Source organism: Podarcis liolepis, assembly GCF_965112155.1.
Source record: "Podarcis liolepis genome assembly, chromosome: 1".
Lineage (NCBI taxonomy): Eukaryota > Metazoa > Chordata > Lepidosauria > Squamata > Lacertidae > Podarcis > Podarcis liolepis.
Genome location: NC_139554.1, coordinates 9,528,407 through 9,547,171, shown reverse-complemented (window position 1 = coordinate 9,547,171; position 18,765 = coordinate 9,528,407). Strand labels below are relative to the sequence as shown.

General features: G+C 45.7%; 1 protein-coding gene across 1 annotated transcript in view; it reads right to left on the bottom strand.

Annotated features, from left to right (window-relative positions):
• Nucleotides 1-880: 880 nt before the first annotated feature.
• Nucleotides 881-18,765, bottom strand: part of PRKCH (protein kinase C eta) — a 106,889-nt gene continuing 89,004 nt past the window's right edge. The window contains exons 11-14 of the mRNA XM_083518322.1: nucleotides 12,579-12,717; nucleotides 10,685-10,873; nucleotides 4,080-4,223; nucleotides 881-2,406 (exon numbers count right to left, since the gene is read on the bottom strand). Of these exons, the coding sequence (XP_083374448.1) occupies nucleotides 2,224-2,406; nucleotides 4,080-4,223; nucleotides 10,685-10,873; nucleotides 12,579-12,717 (655 nt within the window). The 3' untranslated portion in view covers nucleotides 881-2,223. The remainder of the gene's footprint in view (nucleotides 2,407-4,079; nucleotides 4,224-10,684; nucleotides 10,874-12,578; nucleotides 12,718-18,765) is intronic.

Here is an 18,765-nt window from a genome sequence, read left to right as displayed (position 1 = left end):
AGAAGCCAAATGCTGAGGGTCTGATGGCAAGGAGCATGATTTTTATGGCACAAGCTGGCTAAAGTCATGATGCGCAAATAAATAAATAGGACTTCCCTTGCTCAGGGCTGCCACCCAAACCAGGGAAGGTGGCCGCCGATCGACCAGCGGCACGGGCAGGAGGCACCTTCTCCCTGGCTGTGCCACGCATCTGCGCCCCCTCCTGACACCCATTCTGCTGGGTGCCCTTCTTGGCCCTCGCACTCTGTGTCCAACTGCCACCACCATGCGCTCCGGCTCCCCTCAGGCAGGCAGGCTCGGGATAGGGGAAGCGGGCCACGGACAATTTCCAAGTTGCCTCTCTTACCTCCCGCTCTCTCTCCTCCCCGCACCCCCTCTCTATTAAAGTGGGGTGCTCCCCACTATACACAATTTCACTTCTGCATGTTGGGGCCCCCGCGTAAGTTTTTGGGAAGACACCTGTACTGAACACAGTCTGCTAGCCGAAATCAGTACCCCACTTAACTCATATAAACTAATGTTACTCATTCAAATAAATATACTTTTAATCAACTTAAGAACGTAAGAAACCAAGAGGAACCCTGTAAGCCAATGGGCCATCTACCTGTAGTCCAGCATCCTGTTTTCAAACTAGCCAACCAGGTGCCCACTGGAAGCCTGCAAGAGGGCCCTGAAACCAACAACCCACACCCCACTTCTGATTCCCCACAACTGGGTATGCAGAAGCACATTGAGAACCAAGCAGTTATGGCATAAGAACCTCATCTTCCGCTTGTGTGAAATTTCCCTGCTTTGTCCCAAAATGAGGTCCTGAGTTGTAAGCTGAGTGCCTGGCAGAAAGGTCATGCCGCCAGTGGCGAAATAACTTGAGGGACCACCATTTTGGTTTCAGTTTTTTCTTCTTCTGTTTTTAATGAGCCCTGAAGAAAACATCCATATTTTTTTTCAAGGGAATCAGGGTAAAAATCCTCTTTGAGGTAAAAGGCAGAGAGTACTTTACACAGTCTGTTTTAAACAGGAGAGGAAGCACTGAGGATGGGAGAAGAAAATGCTTAGGAAGCCCCAGGTCATCTCGGTTATTTGACAAACACAGGAAATAAATTCCCTCTCATCTTACGGTTAGGAAGGGCTCATCCAGAGTCTGTAGGCATGGATCCAAGCAGGGTTTTGTTTTGTTTTTGTCCCATTGTGAATCACCATAAAAGTCAACTGGGTTTGCTGTGGATTGGCGTTTTCTCAGATGCAGCAGTAAACAGCCAGGTTTTCTGAGGAAAGCAGTGGGAGAAAAAAAAATCTACCCTGCTCTTGACGCATGTCCTGCGCCTACAAATTGTGGCACAAACGGAAGTCTCTAACACAGAGAGGTAGCAGGTGGTCTCACTCTGTTAACAACAGTCACAAACTTTCACCCCAACTCAGCAAGGAAGATTCATTCTTCACCTCCTCCTCCTCTCTTTCTCTTTCTCAGAGCAGATATGAAAACCTGTTTTATCCTCCTTTCAGTTGACAGGACGCACGTGATGGAAATGAGGACAGTACAATCCCATCTGGAGCTACCACTAGCATACAACAAATCAGAACCGGGCCTGGATCTGGCCCTATATACCATGGAAGACTTCCTTGCCTCGAGGATATTTTTTTTAAAAAAATGTTTTTGACAATCTGTGCAATGAACTATCCCTTCAGATGGAAGCCTGAAACATTTCAGAGACCCATTTTTGCCCAGGAGGGATCTACGACGTTCTTCCTCGGAGGAAGAACAGTATACTATATAAATTCTTTAACCAAGGTAATGCCATGCAATGATGCAGTACGACCCAGTCATTGGCTCCCCTCTTTTTGTTACCCCTGTTTTGTGGAAGGTGCAATTGCAGGACATCAGTGGGGTATAAAAACTTGGCCTGCCTCAGAGTTCATTTCACCCTTCTGGTGACTCCCCAGACGCACTGCAAAGTCGAATTTCCCAGCCAGCTGTCCCAAGTCAACAAGGTCAAATTATTTCTTCTTCCCACATCCACATCATCCATTTACCGAAGGGGATTCGTTGCCCTGCTATAAATATTTGTTCTTGCTGCTTCAAAAATTCCAGGACAGAACCTCTGCTCCGATATTAAACTAACAGTGCTTCTCTTGTCTGCGAGGCATGAATATTAGGCTGTCGGGTTTCGATCTCCCAGCTGGACAAATTTTCAGGAAAGCCTAAATTGCCACTGTTCCTCATTGTCAGGGGGAGAGGCTAGTAGACGCCCGCAAATGTGGTGAAGACTCTAGTTCTGGGTCTGTGTAAGAAAAGTTTTTAAATTCGTCTTGGTTAATCATAGAAAGAATTCCTTCTTCAATGGGAGTTAATATTGGCTCCTCTTTTAAAAATTCGGGATCGAAGTTGCTCACATCTTCTTTCGATTTCTGTCATATGCAAATATAAAACAAATATATTAGGTTTTCGTTCTCTCCCTCCCCCCCCACCTATTAACAAGGGTGACATTCACATTGGTTTCTCAGTATTTTGAGGATTTTGAAAAATTGGCATTGTCATTTGCTAAAAATTGGGCAGGATCCTAACTAAGTTTGTTACATCACACTAAGTACTTGCACCACACAGAAATCAGTGTGAAAAGGTAGTTAACACAGTGATTTCTATAGAACCTATGCGTGAGTAATTTAAGCTTGGGTCCAATCTGTTAGGCTTATATATCAGAAATTAGCTGTACTCAGCTTTTCTGTTATAAGCACCCCAAAAGTAGATTACAGAAATGGCTGCATACACACCAGACATATAAAGCACATTTGAAACACATCTCTCCCAAAGGATCATGGGAACTGTAGTTTTTTTAAAGTGTTGAGAATACTAGCTCTATGATAGGTAAACAACAGTTCCTAATTTTTTGGCATATGTTTTAAATGTATAGTGTGTACCCAACCCAAAATACCAACAACCATCTAGTCCAAAATATTACATTAAAGGCTTATCCCAGGAAAACAACATACTAGCCTGGTTTGCACATAATACTAAACGATAGTTTTCTTAACAAGTTGTCCCACAGACTATCAAACAATTCTTGTTTCTCCAATGTTTGTTTTGTCACTTGGTGATGGGATGGGATGACCAAGCAAACCATGGTTAACTGAGAGTGCTGGATTCACATGTAACACCCAAGTTTTGTAAACAAACGCTAGTTTCAGATTGTAGTTTGCTGCCAGCAAATAAAGCATTGTTAAATTACCGAGCAGGGTTCACCAATAACTTTGAGCTACCGTTTAATAACCCACAGTTATTAAACTTAGGGCCCTTGTATTTATGGGACCGCCTCTCCTGGTATGCCCCGCAGAGGACCTTAAGGTCCATGAATAACCATAGTTTAGAGGTCCCAGGCCCTAAGGAAGTCAGACTATCCTCCACCAGGGCCAGGGCCTTCTCAGTGATGGCTCTGACCTGGTGGAATGCTCTGTCCCATGAGACTAGGGCCCCTCAGGATTTAACCTCCTTCCGTTGGGCCTGTATGACAGAGCTATTCCGCCTGGCCTTTAATTTGAATTCAGCCTGATCTTTTATTTCCCTTCCCTTCCCTTCCCTTCTCTTCCCTCCCCCTCCCCTTTTATTAAGATTACCTGCTCTGAGACCCCACAGCTAATTCTCCCCTGGCCTCCTCGCTGGCCCAAGTAGGACCAATTCAGCCAGCTAGCCCTGGGGATTACCTAATGCTTATTTCCCCTGAATTGATTTCTGAATTTTGAATTTTATTGTTATTCATGTTTTTATACTGTACTTTATGCTGCTTTTACAATTAAGTGTTTTGAATTTGTTGTTAGCCACCCTGAGCCCAGTTTTTGAATCGGGAAGGGTGGGGTATAAATAAAAATGTATTATGATATTATTATTATTATTATAGTTCAGTAAACTGTGGTTTGGTGTTATGAGCAAGCCAGGTCATTGATGTAAATGCGGTTACGCTTTGCATGCAGAAGCTACCAAGTTCAATTCATAGCTGCCAGGGGTTGAATCCGGGGGAATTTTTTCATGTAATGCATGGTATCTACTTCTGAGTACATGCACACTTGAGAAAATTCTAAACACTCACAATTCGAGGACGGTAAGGCGGCTCTATCTGACGCTGGTTCAGCAGATCCCAATCCAATTCCTTAAAATATGGGTGCAGTAGGATAGCATTCTCTCCACCCAAGGCAATGCTGCCAAGGCGCATTTTGGGGTTCTTGGTCATGAACTGCAAAAAGAAGAAGAAAGGTTTAGCTGGGAAGAAAGTGATGCTCTTAGCCATCCACTATCAGGTCCTGTTAATTAGAGACATGGGAAGCTGCCGTATCCTTGGCCCGTGTAACTCAGAACTGTCTGCTCTGACTGGCAGTGAGCCTCCAGAAATTCTGACAGGGGTCTTTCCCTTGCTTGTCTGGAGATGCTGGGGGAAGCCCTATTGACATCAACGAGTGGCAGGGCCTTCTTGGTGGTGGCTCCCCATTTGTGGAATGCCCTGCCTGATGAAGTGCACCTGTTCTCCCCCCTCACATTTAGAGTTCAGGAGGAATTAAAAACCATTGCCAAGACATTTGATGACCAATAGATACCGTTTCTGAACCAAATTAAATACTTCTGTTATTAGAATCATAGGAGTGGGAAGGGACACCAAGGGTCATCTAGTCCAACCCTCTGCTCGTAATCACTTTAAGCCAGTGGGTGGGGAGCCTTTTTCAGCTGGAGACCTGCTTTTCTTTGTAGGCTCAATGGCCACTCCCGTGCAAGTTGTGGGCAGGGCAAGATGGAAAAGTTGGCAGAGCAATGAATGTTAATTTTGCCCTTGTACAGAAAGCTGGTTTCCACACAGGCTCCTCTCTGCCCTCCACCCAGGCAAGCAAGAGACCTTACCAGAGTTCAAGGACACATTCCAGCCAGGCAAAAACAGTGAAGGAGGATGCAAACCAGGGCTGCTGAGGTGGTATGGCCTGGGGAGAAGGGGGTGTGGCCTGAGAAGGATCCCGAGGGCCAGATAGGGAGGTGTGGAGGGCCACATTTCGTCGCTGAGCCTGAGCTTCTGCAAAACCGCCATAAAAATTCTGGATATTGTAGGTTTGCATGCTGGGTCTGATGCTGGTTTAATGACGCTGGTGAAAAGTTTCATGGTGCCTTGTAAAAAAATTCACAAAAGTATGTTTGTGGGAAGCTAGCTTCCCTTGCTGCCCTCAGCGAAGCGCTGTAAATTCCTTGTTACAAAAGCAGGAGAAGGAGAAAGAAGGAGAGATGAGCCAGAATCTGCCATCTAATTGCCCTTGTAAAATAAAGAAGAAGGAGCAATATCTGGGAGAGATAGTCATTAAATGAATGGCCGGAAAGAATGAGGGATGAATTAGATCAGAAGGGAAGAGAAAGGCAGGAGACGGGGAGAGAGGTTCACTCCAACATCCATTGGCCTTTAAACAAAGAGAGAATAGTTATTTAAACAGAGCAATTACTCTAATTAAGGCTTCCTTCCATGTTGCCCCAGGACTGGAGGCTGAAGGTCCTGTAAGCAATTTCATCTGATTATTATGTAAGGAAAGTGGGTGGGGAGAAGCAGGGAAAATTGCTGCTCATTATGTGCTTTGCTTGTGGTTGGAAAATAAGACAGATAAACTGGAGCAGACTGGAGTCAGACTGGGGTTCCATTTCTGCTGGGAAATGTACCAGGTGCCCGAAGACAAGTTGCCATCTCTCAGCCTAGACCACCTTGCTCTCTAAAATCCAAAAGAGCTCCCCAAAATTCAGGACGTGAACTTTGCAGCAGCAACAGCTCACACCAGAAATTCCCACCTGCAGCCCAGAGTGTAAACTTTGCCCTTTGTGAGTCAGTGAGAACTCTTTTTGACACTGTAAACCACAGACTGATTTGATCTCCTTCCTGGTACCTTTTCCTGTTGAGAAATACCTAATCACACTCCCCTTAGTGAAATCTGCCCTGCATGGAGAACTCTGTTCTGCCAAGCAGATATCCCTTACTAGTTTTGAAAGGTTGCTGTTTTACCACTCGACTTAAGTAAAGGTAAAGGGACCCCTGACCATTAGGGTCAGTCGTGGCCGACTCTGGGGTTGTGGCGCTCATCTCGCTTTATTGGCCGAGGGATCCGGCGTACAGCTTCCGGGTCATGTGGCCAGCATGACTAAGCCACTTCTGGTGAACCAGAGCAGCGCACAGAAACGTTGTTTACCTTCCTGCCGGAGCGGTACCTATTTATCTACTTGCACTCTGACGTGCTTTCAAACTGCTAGGTTGGCAGGAGCAGGGACCGAGCAACGGGAGCTCACCCCGTCGCAGGGATTCGAACCGCCAACCTTCTGATCAGCAAGTCCTAGGCTCTGGGGTTTAACCCACAGCACCATCTGAATCCCCGATAGCGCTACCCGTGTCCACACTCGACTTAGGAACAGCGTACCGCATTTTTCGCCCTATAGGACGCACCGTCCCATAAGGCGCACCTAGTTTTTTTGGGGGGGGGGGAAATAAAGGGGAAAAAATTTATTCCCCCCCCCAGCCCCCAGAACAGGCAACTCTCCGCAAGCCGTGGGAGCCCGGTGCCTGGCTCCCACGGCTTGCGGAGATCTGCGCGAAGCCTGGAGAGTGAGAGGGATCCATTCTGGAGGCCCGTCTGCAACCTGAAAAGAACGCAACCCGTGTCTGCCTGTCTGCCCATACACGGGTTGCAATTTGCCACTTCTGCACATGCGCATGACGTCGTTTTGTGTGTCTGCGCATGCGCGAGTGACGAAACCCGGAAGTAACCCTTTCCGGTTACTTTGCTGCAGGACGCAACCTGAAAACGCGCAACCCTAGAGTCTGTCAAGACTGGCCTGTACGGGCAGGGGTACCTTTACCTTTTACCTGGGAGGGTTATGTCAGCATCACTTGGGTGGGTTCTCTTTCTATTCGTTTGTCTATCTCATTTCCTTGGTAATGAGAGAGGTTGGGGAGCCCAGATCATGGTTGGTTGTCTTTAGTAAGATTTATTTGTGTGTGATGGGAGGAAGAGTATTGTTGGGTTAAGTTAGCCTAGAGCTGCCATATGCCCAGATTTTAGAGGACATGTATTGGAATCTGCCTCCAAAAATGGTGTCCTGGATTATTTTTCGGAAATCAGGCAAATGTCCTGGAAAATTGGCAGTGGGGGTTAAATTGTGCCGAAAATGCCTTAGAAAGCTCCAAAACAATTTTGGGGTCTTCCTTAAAAAAAGCTGAAGAACTTTCAGGGTGTCCTGCTTTTTACATTTCGAAAAATGGCAACCCTAAGTTAGCCATATTGATTTGTAGGCTATCGGTGTTCAGATTCTTTTATAAGAACATAAGAAGAGACCTGTTGGCTCTGGCCTATCACCATTCTAGTCCAGCATCCTGTTTTTACAGTGGCCAGTGATTATTTTATTGTTTGGAAATGTTATTTGCCTTGGAAAGCTGACAATAAATTGTTCGCCAGAAACAAATAACTGAAGCTGGAGCGAGGGAGGGAACCTTGCTCAGTTTCCCCCCTTGTGCATTATAGGTCACTGCCGCTTTCTTGCTAAAGGATGTTCTCAGGAACATTCCAGGAAGAGAAGTGACCTTGTAAGACACAAAGAAGAATCTGGAGAAAGTCAGATGGTTCCTAAGAGGAAACAGCTCTGCTGCCCAAGGGAAAGAGGTTGCCTTCCAAAGAACAGCAAACTTGGAACTGTAGACTTGTCTTTTGGAATATCTCAGTCGGTGGAGCATAAGACTCTTAATCTCAGGGTTGTGAGTCCCATGTTGGGCAAAAGATTCCTGCATTCCTGGGGGTTGGACTAGGCTATGGTTACCAGACGTCCCCGTTTCCCAGGGACAGTCCCTGGATTTACAAATCTTTCCCTGGACAAAATCTGTTCCCAGAATGTCCCCAGATTCCATTTAATGTCCCTGGATTTATATTTTAAGTATTGTAGATTTATTAGTAGGGAATGAATGTTGCACAATACACATCATATGGGGACTTCCAGCGAGGCAAAATGGCGGGTGCCACAGCAGCGAGCAGCTCCTGAAGCCAGCCAGAGCGAACTGCGCTACCAGGCTGGCTCTGGGCTGCTGAGACTCCCGCTGCCGCTGCCACTGCCAAGGGGAAACCAGGGACACTGGTGCATCAACTGGGGGAACCGCTGACACCCCCCCCATGGCCCAAATCGAGCCAGGAGTGAGAGCACCCAGCCACCTGGCCACCAGGAGTGAGAACGCCCAGCCACCTGGTCGACTGCCCAGCAGCGCTCCTGGGCCAGTAAAAACCCTGGAGCCGACGCTGGGAGAAGGAGGAGAGGAGAAGGAGAAGGAAGAGAGAGAAAGAGGAAGGAGAAAAAAGAGGGGAGCCCCGACCTTGCCACGCCGTCGCCATTGTTACCGGAGAGGTAGGAAAGCACTGGGTGGGCAAGGACATGTGGCCGAGCCCAGGCCCGACCCGACCCTACTCCACAACAGGGTAGCGCTCCAAGAGAGCAGGCCAGGGCCCAGAGGAGGGCCATGTGACAGAGGAGACCACAGAAGAGAAGATATTACTCCTTAATTTTTTTATTTAAAAAAATTGAATTTTTTTTTTAAATGTCCCCAGATTCTTTGAAAAAAATCTGGTAACCTTAGACTCTTGGTCTTTTAACTCTTGGTCCTTTCCAATTCTATGCTTCTGCTCCTGCCTCCTTGGCCCTACTCCCCTTTTGGGTAGCTATGAGAGACAATACTTGTGAACTCAACATTTCATGAAAAGAGTTATTGCCCAGTAGTGGCTTGTTCCCACTGGGACCGGCAAGGCAAAAGGCAGGGAAGATCTGCAATAGGTGGAGACACAGGCAGGGACAGGCAGAGAGCCACATCCTGACCGGTTGTAAACAAGGAAGGTGGGGTTGGCTGGGGACAGACTGAGACTGGTGGGACCATGGCCCATTCGCCCAGATGAACTACCAAAGGAGCAAAACAATGCAATTTTAAAGAATCAAAACAATGACAACACCTGAGAACATTCTAGAACAGCCATAGAAACTCCAGCGGGTACAGAATGCTGCAGCAAGGCTCCTCACGGGGTCTCTGCCATGGGAGCATATTCACCCAGTGCTTTTCAAGATGAACTGGCTCCCGGTGGAGTACAGGGTCAGATTTAAGGTGCTGCTTTTGACCTTTAAAGCCCTTCACGGCCTAGGGCCCTTGTACCTACGGGACCGCCTCTCCCGGTATGCCCCACGGAGAGCCTCAAGGTCCATAAATAGCAACACCCTAGAGGTCCCGGGCCCTAAGGGAGTCAGATTAGCCTCAACCAGAGCCAGGGACTTTTCAGTGATGGCTCCGGCCTGGTGGAACGCTCTGTCTCATGAGACCAGGGCCCTGCAGGATCTGATTTCTTTCCGCAGGGCCTGTAAGACAGAGTTGTTCCGCCTGGCCTTTGGCTTGGAGCCAATTTGATTCCCTCCCTCCCTCTCTTTCTTTTTTCTTTTCCTTCTCCTCCTACGATGAGGCTACATTTTAATATTTTAATGTTCCATTATTTTAATGCTGTATTTTATTTTTGTTTTTAAGTTGTAATCATTCATCTTGTTTTTCTTATTGCTTGTAAGCCGCTCTGAGCCTGGCCTTGGCTGGGGAGGGTGGGGTATAAATAAAAAATAATTATAATTATTATTATTATTATTAATCACCACAGCTGATATTTCCAAGGTCGCCAGGAACAGTATCTTTCATAGAATCACAGAATCATAGAAAATTGTTGGGTTGGAAGGGACCCTGAGAGTCATCTGATCCAACCCCCTGCAAGACAGGAATCTCAGCTGGAGCATCCCTGACAGATGCCCATCCAACCTCTGCTTAAAAACCTTCAAGGAAGAATCATAGAATCATAGAGTTGGAAGAGACCACAAGGGCCATCGAGTCCAACCCCCTGCCAAGCAGGAAACACCATCAGAGCACTCCTGACATATGGTTGTCAAGCCTCTGCTTAAAGACCTCCAAAGTAGGAGACTCCACCACACTCCTTGGCAGCAAATTCCACTGTCGAGCAGCTCTTACTGTCAGGAAGTTCTTCCTAATGTTTAGGTGGAATCTTCTTTCTTGTAGTTTGGATCCATTGCTCCGAGTCCGCTTCTCTGGAGCAGCAGAAAACAACCTTTCTCCCTCCTCTATGTGACATCCCTTTATATATTTGAACATGGCTATCATATCACCCCTTAACCTCCTCTTCTCCAGGCTAAACATGCCCAGCTCCCTTAGCCGTTCCTCATAAGGCATCGATTCCAGGCAACAAAGAAGAGCCCACCACCTTCTGAGGGAGTCTGTTCTGCTGCTGAACAGCTCTTACCGTTGGAAAGTTCTCCCTAATGTTTAGTTGGAATCTGATTTCCTGTCCTTTGAACCCATTGGTTCGGATCCTACCCTCTGGAGCAGCAGAAAACCAGCTTGCTCCATCTTCCATGTGACAGCCCTTAAGATATTTGAAGACGGCTGTTCCATCACCTCTCAGTCTTCTCTTCAAGCGAAACCTCCCCAGCTCCCTCAACCGTTCCTCATCAGGCTTGGTTTCCAGACCCTTTATCGTCTCGGTTGCCCTCCTCTGCAAATGCCTGGGTGAACGGGGATATTTTAAAATTCCTACCGACTCTTACTGTTTAGCAAAAGATGTAAGTCAGAGGGAAGTTGTGCAAACAAGACAAGTGTATACATACGGCCTTCAGAATTGAAACGGCATCTTCTGGGAGCCAAGACGGGTAGGAGATTTCATCCTTAAGGATGGCCTCAAAGAGGTCATCTTCGTTTTCAGCTTCGAAGGGAGCATGGCCACAGAGCATCTCGTAGAGCAGCACTCCCATCGCCCACCAGTCGACGTCGGGACCATACAGCATCTCTTGTAAAATCTGCCGTGAGATGAGCAAGAGTCAAAATCAACAGTGCTACCCAGTCATTCTTATTCCCTGCCTGTTGAGGACTGCAACGCCGAGTGATGGCATGCATATGTGAAAGAGGATCACAGATCAAAGCCCAGTGAGATTTCGTAATTGTTTCCAGAAGAGCAGCCATGTTAGGCTCTTGCATCAAATTATTATTATTATTATTATTATTATTTATTTATTTATTTATTTATTTATTTATTTATTTATACCCCGCCCATCTGGTTGAGTTTCCCCAACACTCTGGGTGGCTCCCAATCAAGTGTTAAAAACAATACAACATTACATTAAAAACTTCCCTAAACAGGGCTGCCTTCAGATGTCTTTTAAAAATAAGATAGCTGCTTATTTCCTTGACATCTGATGGGAGGGCGTTCCACATGGTGGGCACCACCACCGAGAAGGCTCTCTGCCTGGTTCACTGTAACCTCACTTCTCGCAATGAGGGAACCGCCAGAAGGCCCTTGGCGCTGGATCTCAGTGTCCAGGCAGAACGATGGGGGTGGAGACACTCCTTCAGATATACCGGGCCGAGGCCGTTTAGGGCTTTCAAGGTCAACACCAACACTTTGAATTGTGCTCAGAAACGTACTGGGAGCCAATGCAGATCTCTCAGGACCGGTGTTATGTGGTCCCGGCGGCCAGTACCAGTCACCAGTCTAGCTGCCACAAGCAATCACAAGGAGTCAAGCAGAACCTAATAAATATATTAGCGTCATAGAATTGTTGGAAGGGACCACAAGGATCATCTAGTCCAACTTCCTGCAGTTGGAGTAGACTCGAACCCACAACCCTGAGATTAAGAGTCCCATGCTCTACCGACTAAACTATGGAATAAGCTTTCATAGACTCAAACCCAAATCTTGGCTGGTAGGTATGGAAAGGAGAAAACCATAAGATGGGAATTGAATGGCAAGCAGATCCAACAAGTTGCATTGGTAGATAACTAGAGCTTAAATATATGTTAATCAGGCACACCTTTAACCTTTTACAGTAGCAAATGGGCAATAATTGCTGAGATGATTGCATTAACGCCTGAAGGGACTGATTTGCAAGGACAGTCATAGACAGTACAGACATTCTGGCATTGGCCAGCTAATCAACACATGTCTCATGATCAAAATCCTTTGCAGTGTAATGGAAATTTGAGTACAGCATTCTCCAACCCACACAAATGTCAAGCAATCAAGTTACCTGTTCAGAAATAAAGCCATTCAGAAACGACTTGGACCTGTGAATGAGCCACTGCAGGGCTAATCTCACAGAAAGAACTTTTCTGTCACATGTCTCACAATTGGCTGCGAATCACCAAGTGCTCAGAAACCAAGAGAAGTACTAGATGCATGCATGAACGATGAATGAGCAAGTTTAACATGTGAACTGGCCCATGGACGGGACATAACAACATCCATGGCAGAACAACACCCATGCTGCCTGCAGAAGAGTCTTTTGAGACAACTACATATGTTTTGAGGCAACTACATATGTAAACCCTGTGCAAGCATATATCCCAACGCCTCGCAAATACTGTGCAAATATTTCTAATTTGGAATTATTTATTCTGCCACATAACCTGGCCTAGCTCGGTTTCTGCACTGCCGAGCCGAGCCTGGTGGGGAAATGCAGGGTTTGAGAAAGCAAAGCTCCTGCACAGGCGACATCTTTCCTGTACCTCTGGGGCGATGTAGTCAGGTGTTCCACAGAAGGTCGCCGTGGTGACCCCGTCGCGGATTCCTTCTTTACACATCCCAAAGTCAGCCAGCTTGCAATGGCCCTCGTGATCGAGCAACACGTTATCCAGCTTCAGATCCCTGCAACAGTGGAGACACACGTCAGTTTGCAGGTGGTAAAAGGTAAAGGTAAAGGGACCCCTGACCATTAAGTCTAGTCATGGCCGACTCTGGGGTTGCGGCGCTCATCTCGCTTTATTGGCTGAGGGAGCCGGCGTACAGCTTCTGGGTCATGTGGCCAGCATGACTAAGCTGCTTCTGGAGAACCAGAGCAGTGCATGGAAACGCCGTTTACCTTCCTGCTGGAGTGGTACCCATTTATCTACTTGCACTTTGACGTGCTTTCGAACTGCTAGGTTGGCAGGAGCAGGGATCGAGCAATGGGAGCTCACCCCATCGTGGGGATTCGAACCGCTGACCTTCTGATCGGCAAGCCCAAGAGGCTCAGTGGTTTAACCCACAGCGCCACCCTCGTCCCACCTTGCAGGTGGTAAATTGAGACAAAAAGGAAGTGTGACAACAAGTTGAAGATCAACACCAACAAAAAAAGGTTATTCATGTATGCCACTACTGCGGCCTGTGTTTTGTTAGCCCCCAAATGGAAAACGAGAGAGGTCCCAACCAAAAAAGAATGGCAACTTAAGCTGATGGAATAGTTACAACTTGCAGATTTAACATACAAAATAAGAGAACAAGAAGAACATACGTTTAGAGAAGACTGGGAAACGTTTATTGAATACACGGGGGAAATTGTGTACAGCATTCAGATAAATTCAACAGTGCAAATAAGTTTTGATGGATGTAATAATGGAATACTGCATGGTTTAGTTTTTGTAAAATATGCAGGTATTTTTACAATATGTAAAATGAACTATGGGAAGAGAAGGAGGGAAATCATTGATATTTTAAGGATGTTTAAATGAGTATTTTAAATTGTAAAACCAAAAATTTAATTACATACACCCACCCACCCAGCATAGATGCTACCCCAAATTCTGTTTTCAGTGGTTCCCCCTGCCCTCCCCAAGTGACGCTTGAATCATCCAGACCGGTGGTTCCCAAATCTTTTCAGATCCTCCCAGTGCCCCCTACCCCACCCCCTAAAAAGCACCATTCAAAATTGCAGTTTGCACAACCCACCAAGGAAGATAAAAAACACAATAAAAATCAAAACAGTGACCACTGGTTATACATTTATTCAAAATCCAGTTAAAACTATTTAGTTTAATTCAACAAAAATGATGGACTTGATCCAGCAATATCCACTTTTCGGAGTCATAGTTATTTACAGCTCCCCTTGGTGCCCCCTTGACTCTTAATACCCTCCCCAGGTAATCCCCCTCCCCCCAGAGGGGGCACTGCCCACAGTGGGAACTACTGATCCTATCATGAATCACATGAATATCATGCAGGTGGTACTCAATCTTACTCAGAGTAGACCCTCTGAAATCAACAGAGGTGAGTAAGTTAGGGCCATGCATTCCAGTAAGTCTGCTCTGAGTAACCTTCAGTTGAATAGCACCTATTGTGTTCTTTGAGTCACTGTCATTTGGGAAGAACCATCAATCCCTATGATGTTGTTGTTTAGTCGTATCCGACTCTTCGTGACCCCATGGACCAGAGCATGCCAGGCACTCCTGTCTTCCACTGCCTCCCACAGCTTAGTCAAACTCATGCTGGTAGCTTCAAGAACACTGTCCAATTTTGTCCTCGGTCGTCCATTTTGTCCTCGGTCGTCCCCTTCTCCTTGTGCCCTCAATCTTTCCCAACATCAGGTTCTTTTCCAGGGAGTCTTCTCTTCTCATGAGGTGGCCAAAGTATTGGAGCCTTAGCTTCAGGATCTGTCCTTCCAATGAGCACTCAGGGCTGATTTCCTTCAGAATGGGTAGGTTGGATCTTCTTGCAGTCCATGGGACTCTCAAGAGTCTCCTCCAGCACCATAATTCAAAAGCATCCATTCTTCGGCGATCAGCCTTCTTTATGGTCCAGCTCTCACTTCCATACATCACCACTGGGAAAACCATAGCTTTTACTATACGGACCTTTGTTGGCAAGGTGATGTCTCTGCTTTTTAAGATGCTGTCTAGGCTTGTCATTGCTTTTCTCCCAAGAAGCAGGCATCTTTTAATTTCGTGACGGCTGTCCCCATCTGCAGTGATCATGGAGCCCAAGAAAGTAAAATCTCTCATTGCCTCCATTTCTTCCCCTTCTATTTACCAGGAGGTGATAGGCCCAGTGGCCATTATCTTCGTTTTTTTGATGTTGAGCAGACCATATTTTGCACTCTCCCTTTTCACCCTCATTAAAAGGTTCTTTAATTCCTCCTCACTTTCTGCCATCAAGGTTGTGTCACCTGCCAAAAGCACTTTATACATAAAAATGTCAGCAAAAACCCAGCATCCATTAATGGCTCCTCTGTTGGGAATTGTAGCACTGTGGAGGTAAACTATAGCCGTGGTTGTGTAAGGTGGCCTCCTTGCACTATATGTGAATGAAACCTCTGCTGCAACCTCAGGAAGAGGAAAAGAGCAATGGGATCCAACTTCAGGCAGTGAGGTTGGAAAACAGGCCCAGGCAGGAGACAAATAACTACTAGCAAAAGATGTAAAAGGGGAGAAGAGCCAAGCAGAGTCAGTAATTCGAAAGAGAAGGAACAAGGAACAAGGAAAAAGAGAAACAGATCTTAATGACAAGCAAAAGAAGACCAACATTACCACCCCAGTCAATACATTACGTCTGGGGAGGGAAGAGGGAAATAAATTTTCCCCAATAAGTCATCCGGTTCAAGCCTTGCTCACAGATAAAGTTTCCAATAGTGAAATGTCTGGGGAGGCTTTTTTCTAAAGCTGCACTGCAGTCATTTTTAGTTTGTTGTTCCTTTTTTAGCTTATTTGTTGTGACAGCCCGTTCCAAGAGGCAAATTTTAAAACCACGACTACAACCCTATAGAACTGGGAACAGGGAAAATACGGTAGCTCCTCTGCACCTGAAATTTCAAGGGGTTAATCGTCACCCACTCCTAAGTGGAGTGATCTCGCTTGCTCCCTGCTCCACATAGTCATAGGGCAGGGAGAAGAATTCTTGACTTGAAAGCCACATTCTTGATTGGAAGGTCGGCAGTTCAAATCCACTCAATGGTAGTAAGCTCCTGTTGCTCTGTCCCAGCTTCTGCCAACCTGCCATACGTCTGGAATTTGCATATGCCATACGTCCAGACACACACAAAATACCACAGTCAGAAGCAGTCCCCCCCCCAAAAAAAACTCAACAACTTTTGTGTTCGGATTTTCACTTGTTGAAATATGGCAACCCTAGCAGTTTGAAAGCACAACCATACTCGGCCCTCCAGCTGTTTAGGGACTACAAGTCCCATCATCCCTGACCACTGGTCCTGTTAGCTAGGGATGATGGGAGTTGTAGTCCCAAAACAGCTGGAGAGCCAAGTTTGGCCATCACTGGATAACCAGTGCAAATAGATAAATAGGTACCACTGTGGCGGGAAGGTAAACAGTGTTTCCATGCGCTCTGGTTTCTGTCACGGTCTTCCGTTGTGCCAGAAGCGGTTTAGTCATGCTGGTCACATGACCCGGAAAGCTGTCTGTGGACAAACACCAGCTCCCTTGGCCTGAAAGTGAGATGAGCGCCGCAACCCCATAGTCGCCTTCGACTGGACTTAACCGTCCAGTGGTCCTTTACCTTTTTACTGTATACTGTTTAAGGCAGTATCATACCACTTTAAACAGTGAATGGCTTACCTCAAATAATCCTGGGAACTCTGGTTTGACCAAGGCAGAAAAGAGTTGTACTATTACTTCCCTTGATCTGGACACTATACTTTGGTTGATGCAGCCTAAAATAACGTTAGCTTTACTCATGTAACTTTAAACAAGCATGGCTTCCCCCAAAGGATTATGGGACGTGTCACTGGATGTTAAGAGACCCCAAGTACCGCTCACACAGCTATAACTTTCAGAGTGGTTTAACAATCAGTCCCTCTTCCCCGTGAGCTCTGTGAGGGAGAATACAGGGTCTCCTAACTATTATTCCCCCTCAACAAACTACAGCTCCCAAAATTTCCTTCCTCTTTTGATCGCTTTGTTTTCTTTTTTTCTTTTTTGTAAATATATTTATTAACTTTTCAAAAATTATACAAAAAAGACAAAAAACAAAAATACAAAAATTAACAACACGTATAATTTCATTCACTTATTTTCTTTTAACTTATTTCTCGGACCTCCTCATACCTCCCCTTTTTGTATTCCAATTCAAATTATTCATTCAGCAAATCCTCACCCTTAATTTTCACTTAATTTTACACCTTTCTTTCTCCCCCCCCCAATTATCTTAATCATTACAGCTGATAACCACTTAGATTCGATCCAACATCAATCTAACATTCACTTGATCGCTTTGTTTTCTCTCCCCTATCCCCTCCAGCTCTTTTGGGTACCTATCCGCTACGCTTTGTCATTCTCTTAACTTTCACCATCTCCTTCCTGACACATCAGCCTCTGGGAGACTTTGCTTCAAGGCTCGCTTAGGTGATCCACCTGAGACCTCTGGTCCGGCTTGGCATCACTCACCTTCTCTCTGAAAAGGGCAAAGCACAGCCAGCCTAAGGCTCCCATTCATCTTCAGCTACCTCCCCTGTGCTTCTGGGGGAACTAGAATTCGTTCCTTTTCCTGGACTGCTCTTTCTTATTTCTTTGCTGTATGAAATGGCCTCTGTGCTCTGGTTCTGCGGAGAGGCTCAGGGCTGGGCAAGAAATATGTCCTCCTTTTCCAGGACACATCCTCTTTTCCAGGTCTGGGTGCAAATTTGGCACAAAATTTGGCCAAAAATGGATTTTTTAGCTTGGTTTTTTTGTTTGCAGTAACCCAAGAAACTTTTTCTACTGCATTAGACTTCGATCTAAGGCACCCGGCTAAACTTGTCTGCAGCAGAGAATCACAACAGAGCAGCATCTTAAATTATTATTATTATTATTATTATTTTGCTGAAAGCATGTTTTTACATGAGTAGAATGTGTGCTTTTATTTAAAATGCATCTCTTGGTTATTTGTGGGGCATAGGAATTCGTTCATCTCCCCCCCCCCAAAAAATATAGTCCGGCCTCCCACAAGGTCTGAGGGACTATGGACCAGCCCCCTGCTGAAAAAGTTAGCTGACCCCTGTTCTATAGCCTACATATAGTAGGCATATTTTAAATGATAGTTGTCATAACGATCTGTAGTTAAAAGCAGAGGAGGGCAAATGTGTTTTCCTTTTTTGCTCTTCAAAATATGGCAACCCTAGGATAGCATAAAGCTCCATGGATATAAAACTCCTATATTGCTTCAGCAGGGAGATGGAATGACCCTCAACCCTATTTAAAAAAATGGGTTCAGTTTGCCTGCAAGATCGCCATACCCAATATATGCCCACTCGATCTCTTCGATCACGGAACTGGCACTGTTAAAGGTGCCATGTAACACCCATTCCACATTTGTAAGATACCGGTACCAATATTTTAGTTCCTCTGGAACTCCCTGCCTATTGAAGTCAAACAGGGGTCTTCACGGTACTCTTTTTGGCACTTGCTAAAAACATTTTTGTTTAGACAAGCCTATCAATCAATTTGCTTTTATATCGGGTGTTAGCCGCCCTGAGGAGGGCTGGGGAGAGGGCGGGGTATAAATAATAATAACAATTATTATTATTATTATTATTATTATTATTATTATTATTATCCACGTGTAGAATGTGGGTGTATGTTTTGGTCCTGTTGTTAGTTTTTTGTTGATTTTATGTTTTGAATGATCAAAAGATTAACTGTTATGGTTTTTTTGCATATAATTCTATTGTTCTGTTCTCTTTGTAAACCGCTTTGAGGTTTGTTTGTTTGTTTGTTTGTTTTTACAAAAAACAGTCGATGTATAGATTTTGCAAATAAATAAATACACATATATATTAAGTAGCAGCACAGCTCCCTCCTAATTGCAAGACCCACTCAAACTGGAAGGTCACACTGAGCACTCAGCTAGTAAAGGTAAAGGGACCCCTGACCATTAGGTCCAGTCGTGACTGACTCTGGGGTTGTGGCGCTCATCTCGCTTTATTGGCCGAGGGAGCCGGCGTACAACTTCTGG